Genomic DNA, 7276 nt, shown 5'->3' on the forward strand with positions numbered 1-7276 from the left:
GATGGTGTGTTCAGCTGTGTTGCTTTTACGCCAAACATAACGTTTTGCATTGTTGCCAAAAAGTTCAATTTTGGTTTCATCTGACCAGAGCACCTTCTTCCACATGTTTGGTGTGTCTCTCAGGTGGCTTGTGGCAAACTTTAAACGACACTTTTTATGGATATCTTTAGAAATGGCTTTCTTCTTGCCACTCTTCCATAAAGGCCAGATTTGTGCAACATACGACTGATTGTTGTCCTATGGACAGAGTCTCCCACCTCAGCTGTAGATCTCTGCAGTTCATCCAGAGTGATCATGGGCCTCTTGGCTGCATCTCTGATCAGTCTTCTCCTTGTATGAGCTGAAAGTTTAGAGGGACGGCCAGGTCTTGGTAGATTTGCAGTGGTCTGATACTCCTTCCATTTCAATATTATCGCTTGTACAGTGCTCCTTGGGATGTTTAAAGCTTGGGAAATCTTTTTGTATCCAAATCCGGCTTTAAACTTCTTCACAACAGTATCTCGGACCTGCCTGGTGTGTTCCTTGTTCTTCATGATGCTCTCTGCGCTTTTAAAGGACCTCTGAGACTATCACAGTGCAGGTGCATTTATACAGAGACTTGATTACACACAGGTGGATTGTATTTATCCTCATTAGTCATTTAGGTCAACATTGGATCATTCAGAGATCCTCACTGAACTTCTGGAGAGAGTTTGCTGCACTGAAAGTAAAGGGGCTGAATCATTTTGCACGCCCAATTTTTCAGTTTTTGATTTGTTAAAAAAGTTTGAAATATCCAATAAATGTCGTTCCACTTCATGATTGTGTCCCACTTGTTGTTGATTCTTCACAAAAAAATACAGTTTTATATCTTTATGTTTGAAGCCTGAAATGTGGCAAAAGGTCGCAAAGTTCAAGGGGGGCGAATACTTTCGCAAGGCACTGTATACTCTGACTGAACCCCTGAGATGTGTATGAAGTGATGATATGGTCATAGAAGGACAATAGACTGCTAGGACAGTGGACAGTGTCCGAGGACAGTGGTAGTACAGTGTATTCAACAGGAAAACAGGAGATTCAGATCCAACTCATGTACAATTCATTTTTTATTACGGATACATTCTGGGCTTAATAGTTGCTGGTTTGAATTTTTATATTACCTTTTAATAGAATGTCCACTTTTAATAGATTTGAGATACAAAAGCTGGATTTAAATGAGTAAACAGAGGTAGATTATTCATGTGGGTCCCTGCTCTCTCTGTTTACAATCTATCCCAGAGGATACCAGGGTCTACAATGCTTGACTGCCATATTGGAATAAGGTTAGAGTCAGATAGTTTGATGTCTGTCATCAAAGGACATGGTGAATTGTAGGTAAATGGTTTTCTTTAAAGCAGCATGAATATTAGGGTATTAGGTAGTCTAGTTAAGATCACAAAATTCACCCATTCATCTTGTCTTGGGACGCAAGGAGACAGGATAGAAAACGGGGATTTGCATTAGGAGAGGTACATTCTTGGGAATATTCAAAACACTCAGTAAGGTCAAAGGGCTAGGGAGTTTAGGATGAGCTAGTTTCCTTATTGACTCTGCCCACTATGTCTCTCTCCTGTTCCTTATCCTGAGAAAACTCCCAATCCCCAACTCCCCAGCCATATCTGGTGGGGTGAAGCTGTCTGTCTCTTCAGACTGAGACAGTAGAATGTACTCTTCTTCTTCCATCACTTCTTCTGCTTCTGCCTCTGGATTACTACAGACATCACAACTAAACCGGAGAGCCTCGGCCTCCATCAGTGGGTCTTCTTCATCACCTACTTCTTCCTCTGTATTATCCACTTGCTCCTCTTCCTCCTCCTTCTCTTCTTCAACTTCCTCCTCCTCTTCCTTCTCATCCTCATCCTCTTCTTCCTTCTCCTCCTCTTTCACCTCTTCATACCTATATTCATAGACCGTATCCTGCTTAGGGTAGTGGAACACATCTTTGTGATCGCTGAATCTGATTTGCTTTTTTACTCTGCTGGGACTACTACCCTTTTCTTCCAATCCTCCTTCAGGTGGTGGGGACAGGCAGACCTGCAGCTCCTCCTCCTCCGTGTCATCTTCTACGTCATCCTCCTCATCTACCACCTCCTCAGCCAGGGCCTCAGCAGTGGGTATCTCTGAGTCAGCAGCAGGCTCCTCCTGGATGGTGATGGGGTCATAACTGCCGCTGCGTCTGCCACTGGGCTCCTCATACTGGGGGTAGGTCTCCTCAGGGTAGCCTGGAGAGAGAAAGACAGACAGACATGTAATGAACCTATGTCATAGTTCTACAGAAGTACAGTAAATAATACTCAAAGCCTCGTGAATATTATTTTCTGTGTGGTGAGTGACCGAGGAGCCTGCCTGCTGTGTTGTGTTAACCTACCCTCCCAGTCAGCTGTGTAGGGCACCATCTCAGCCTCCATCTCAGGTGTGGCCCCCTCCATCAGTCGTACCTCCTGCATCACCCGGCTGATCTTGCTCAGCTTCCGCAGTAACTTCTCCTCCTGCTGCTTTGATGCTCTTCTAACCTTGCTGCTAGTCCTGCTGCATGCCACCAGAGAGCAGCAGAGAGGAGGGGAAAGAAAAGGGGCCTCAATTAATACCAATGCAGTCCTTCTCCCATTCATACCACAGTGCTTTCATTCTGATCAATCGTTATCTATAGCCTGGAGATTATTCATTTCTGCTTTGCTCATGATAACATTTTTTGCCTTCCTGCAACACTTTCACAGATTACAAATGGTATGTCAAACACATTTTAATGGAGTAGCTAAACACTGCCTCTAGGATGAGCAATATTAAGAAGTTATTGTGAAGAGGTGAAAAATGGCATGCAGAAATGAGTAATAGAGAGAAGTTAATAGCTGAGATTTGTCCTGAAAGGAGATATGTCTCAAAGTATTGGAAATCTACTCCAGTATTGGGTGAAAAGGAAGAGACACTAATTGCACGTTATTGATCTAATATACCCCTTTATTAAGAAAGATCGGAGTGAATATTGTTATGTTATTGGAGATCCATGGATGGTGGCCCCAATCTCTGTGTAAATCAGGAGGCTTTTAAATGTACATGCTTTCCTTCAAGTTGCATCAAATACAATCTTCATGAAGTACAAAATATACACTTGCATGAAAAGGCACATGAGCAAAGGAATACCTGAATATGGGAGAGTTAATCAAAGAATTTGCCCTTTCATTTTTGTGGCGTCCACCCTGATTTATCCCTGAAATTGAGTAATTTCTTTGGCTCATCTTAGATCTGGGCTGTGATAAGTGGTGTGTAAATGGAAATATGGGATGTTTACCTGTCAGGAGTGCTGCTCCTTCTGGAGACGATTCTCTCCATCACTCTCTCTGTCTCCAGCAGCTTCTCCTGAAGCTGGGCCAGCTCATCATCTGCTGGGAGGGAAACATAGCAGTCAGGGATGTAAAGAGAAAACTCATGCATGCACGCGCACACACCATATCTAGAGTTGCTTTCCAATGTTGCAGAAAGCCTTGAAATTCAACATTCACTCTGTACGTTCAGTACTACACATTCAATACTCAGTATTCATTTGAATCAACCATGGTGACTCAATGTTTCTTAATTATGGAAGGTGAGAGTGGCATTGACACATAGAAGGACATGAATAGATTTCTATGCTGTCCCTGTCACATTGTCCCCCACCCCCTTGGCATTCATTTGATGAATGGAGCTAAACCTCTTAGTGCTGATCCAAAATACATGCAGTTAATTGGTATTAGACACTGTTGGGCTGAAACAACATTACTTCTCATTGCTAATCCAGGTCTAACAAAGGCAGGGAACAAAGCTCCCTGTAAATTGGACAGGATCCTAATCTACCTTATCACGGAGTTGCTTAAATTGGAGCTACTGATACATTCTGCAGGGGCCCTGACAAATGGAACGATCAAAACAATGAAACAATGAGGAAGTTGATTGAAAATAAGCCCTCAAAGTCATGAAAGAGGTGACTGTTAGAGAGGAGCTCATTTGTCAGATGACATTTCTCCTCGCAGGGTGTGCTATATCCTGCATTAGTCTTTCATCAGGGTGAATCATAATGGACTGTAGAACCTAAATGGTGTGTGTGTTAGGGAGGTCAGGACTCTTATCAACTGCACTATGAGATAAAAGGCACATCATATACATCATCGTGTCATTCACAATGGCCTAGCTATTAATGATGTGATGCGGTCTACTTACTCCTCTTCTTCTGCCAAGCTTCAGATGACATTGTAGGAAATCGGCATACCAGTTTAGTACTTTTTCCTTTAGGCCTAGTTGTCATCTGTGAATACAACAATGCATTTATGGTATGCACACCTTGTAATGTACTGGATGCACTGGACTCCTCGCTAGTATAGGTATTGCATGGATGCTGTCAAAAACTGTAATAAAGTCTACATCCCTGCCTGCATGTATGATAACACCCCTTCTAAATAGTTTGTCTATTCATTTGACTGAGCCAGTCTAGGGTGGACATTGTGCAGCTTACCTTAAATATGATGAAGAGGATGTAGAGTAGGATTCCAAATCCGTAGATGGGAATGGCCTGGCTGATCAGATTGGATTTAGTGGCTCCTCGGAGCTGAAGTGTGCCCATGCCTTTGGCTTTAGCCAGGACCTCAGGGCTGTGGGGCCCAGAGTCATGAGTCCCCTCCATCCACTGTCCGAGGCCCTCCTCTGGCATCTGTAGGCGATGCATCATGGGAGGATAATACCCAGGACCAACTAGGAATGAGGGCAGAGAGCACTGATCAACACACTAGGAAGAAGCCTGCAGCGTTCAATGGTATGCAAGTGGAACATTGCTCAGTATAGATGTTTGATATAAATGATGGATTAATCAATTTACTGAACACAACACTGAACCCAGCACACCTCTGACAGATATAATAGGGGTGAAAGATACAGTATAATATATTATGGAGAGATGGTCACAATGAAGAACAGGAAAAACAAGACATGACAAATTACAATGACTTTATTTGAGTGGTGTAGGAGTTCATAAAACTGACAAGGGCAATGAGGAGTAGAACACAGAGGATAACCTTCTAGACTAAATATATGCATACACCCTGATGATAACAAAATTGTAGGCTATAATAACTTGCAGTTGTAGGGTATTGGTAAAAAGCATAGACATATGAAATGCTGTATTCGATAGTTCCATGCAGTTACGTATTATACATTATCTAGCTTTGCTGGCAGGTTTGCAGATGGCTAGAACGATATGCAAAATATGGAATTATCTTCCAAGCATCAAAGCCGAGCTGCACATCAACAAGAGAACGGATCAGTGATAAGCTGCTGCCTTACCCTCGGGCTGCCCTACATCCTTCTTCCCTCTCGGTAAAAGCATTTTGGGAAGGAATAACGAAACACAGAGGACAGAGCAGGAAATCAGAGTAACCTTCTGCAGAGTAGTCATCGACATTTTGTCATAGATAAACTGTCACAGAGATATTAGAGAAAGGAGTATCTCTGGCTGTACATTAAGCCTCTGGTCGTCACTAGTTACCACAACCACAAAGTCATAATTATGGCTACACCCCGCCCATTCCTAACATTTTTCTTCTTAAAATCTGATTTTAAACCTAACCGTAACCACACTGCTAACCTTACGCCTAGCCGTAAATTTAGCCCAAAAAGCGATTTTTTACGATATCGTCCATTTTCGACTCTGTAGCTGTGGTAACTAGTGGAAACGCCAAACCTCCTGCATCCTTCCTGATTTTACAGCTCGACGGAAGTGACCTATTTTTGTTTTGGCTTTGTGATTGGTGTATTTTGATGCAGTTTACAGTAGTCATGGCTAGAAGGCATCCAGCTTGTGTCAAATTAACGTCAGATTTTACATTTTGTAGCAGGTTAGGAGAATTTACGCAGCAGATTAAGATTAGGAAAAGGGTTAGCTAAAATGCTAATAATATATACTTTGGTCGTTCATTTGACAAATACTTTATTCTATCTAGCAATTTCTGCTTGCATTCTCATCCACGAGAGTCATTTATCCGCGGTCTAACAAAGTAGGCCCTACCGTGTAATTCTCAAGATATCCATCAGGTGGCAGTGCAGGTTTAGCTATTGGAAAGGAACGCTGCCGCTACCTCGCTCTCCAACCAAGGTGAGCCACGAATTGAGGAGCAAATACAATTGGTCAGATTTATGCAACTAATTTACCAATCACATGATGTTTTGATTTGTATTCGAAACGTGATTGGTCCATGAACCCACAGGAGGCCATTTTAAATTTATAAAAGCATCCTTCATTTTCTTGATCTGTAATCTGAACATAATGCAGGCTGATCAATGTGGGTTGAGCAATAGGAAGACAGGCTCATTATAATGTCTGTTTTTAGACTCTATCTGGCAATGCAATTTTTTCCCCTTGCCCTTTAGTGTAATACTTTTTGAATCACTTCAGTATGATAAAACAACCTGTATGTCGAAACTTTTGCAGTTTTGACCACAGCCCTTGCCTGTCTCAGGTGGGTGCATGCTATCCGGAATCCTTGGGACGTCCCTACCCCATTGAAGTTTACATTTGAAATGGTTGGGCCAGCCAGGCAGGCCTGGGCAACTCCAGTCCTCGGGGGCCTGATTGGTGTCACACTTTTGCCCCAACCCCAGCTAACACTAGATTCCATAATCAATTAATCATAATCTTCAGTTAAAAATGCAATTAGTTTAAATCAGGTGTGTTTGCTAGAGATGGGGAAAAGTGTAACACCAATCAGGCCCCCGAGGACTGGAAATATCCAGTCGAGCTGGGTTATGGTTTAGGGTAGGAACGTCACACGGATCCCAGATAGCACTGACCGCCTCAGCTATTGGCATTTGTAATCAAGAGCGGGGTCAGTAACCCTGAGTATAAAGATGGCGGTTTCTGTTAGGTCTGTAAATTCCATTTACCATGGCATAGGCTAGGCGGTACAGGGAGGACGGTCGAGCAGCCTATTATATTCCGAAATAAGAGCAGTAGGCCAGATTGTAAATATTTATGACAAGTCACCCAACAAAATACTTACCCTACTCTAAACTTTACAGATATAGTTCCATATACAGTAGTTGATATTTCACATAGGCCTACAGTATCAGTTCTTCAGGAATATTGACAAAGGTCTCCCTGAGACAATGTTAGTCTAATCTCATTACCAAAGTTGGCCTACATTAATTGTGTTCATTGTGCAATTATAATTGCCCAGAATGATTTATTTTATGTGATAGTTTTGTAGCCTGCGTAGGCGAAGCTAGCAGAGTTTAG

The 7276-nt window shown here is 42.5% G+C and overlaps 1 protein-coding gene across 4 annotated transcripts; it reads right to left on the minus strand.

Annotated features, from left to right (window-relative positions):
• Nucleotides 1-1064: 1064 nt before the first annotated feature.
• Nucleotides 1065-5747, minus strand: LOC139412220 (RIC3 acetylcholine receptor chaperone a). 4 transcript variants are annotated; one of them, XM_071159045.1, is made up of 6 exons: nucleotides 5329-5747; nucleotides 4505-4740; nucleotides 4213-4297; nucleotides 3308-3398; nucleotides 2387-2547; nucleotides 1065-2240 (listed from the first exon to the last, which is right to left on the minus strand). In XM_071159045.1, exons 1-6 carry the CDS (start codon nucleotides 5444-5446, stop codon nucleotides 1576-1578), a joined length of 1356 nt encoding a protein of 451 aa, XP_071015146.1. In that variant the 5' UTR covers nucleotides 5447-5747; the 3' UTR covers nucleotides 1065-1575. The 4 variants fall into 4 exon arrangements, with proteins under 4 accessions (XP_071015146.1, XP_071015148.1, XP_071015145.1 ...); XM_071159047.1 differs by having other exon boundaries at nucleotides 2387-2544; nucleotides 5329-5741; XM_071159044.1 differs by having other exon boundaries at nucleotides 1068-2240; nucleotides 2387-2544; nucleotides 3308-3401; nucleotides 5329-5571.
• Nucleotides 5748-7276: the final 1529 nt, after the last annotated feature.

This window comes from Oncorhynchus clarkii, chromosome 6, assembly GCF_045791955.1.
Source record: "Oncorhynchus clarkii lewisi isolate Uvic-CL-2024 chromosome 6, UVic_Ocla_1.0, whole genome shotgun sequence".
Lineage (NCBI taxonomy): Eukaryota > Metazoa > Chordata > Actinopteri > Salmoniformes > Salmonidae > Oncorhynchus > Oncorhynchus clarkii.

What these genes read in the sequence shown, in the direction of transcription:
- LOC139412220 (XM_071159043.1), bottom strand. Translation starts at nt 5,446, where the DNA reads ATGTCGATGACTACTCTGCAGAAGGTTACTCTGATTTCCTGCTCTGTC. An exon ending in GGATGTAGGGCAGCCCGAGG is followed by an intron (nt 4,741 to 5,328) that starts GTAAGGCAGCAG and finishes CCTCATTCCTAG; the next exon opens with TTGGTCCTGGGTATTATCCT. An exon ending in AGGAGCAGCACTCCTGACAG is followed by an intron (nt 2,548 to 3,307) that starts GTAAACATCCCA and finishes GGTGGCATGCAG; the next exon opens with CAGGACTAGCAGCAAGGTTA.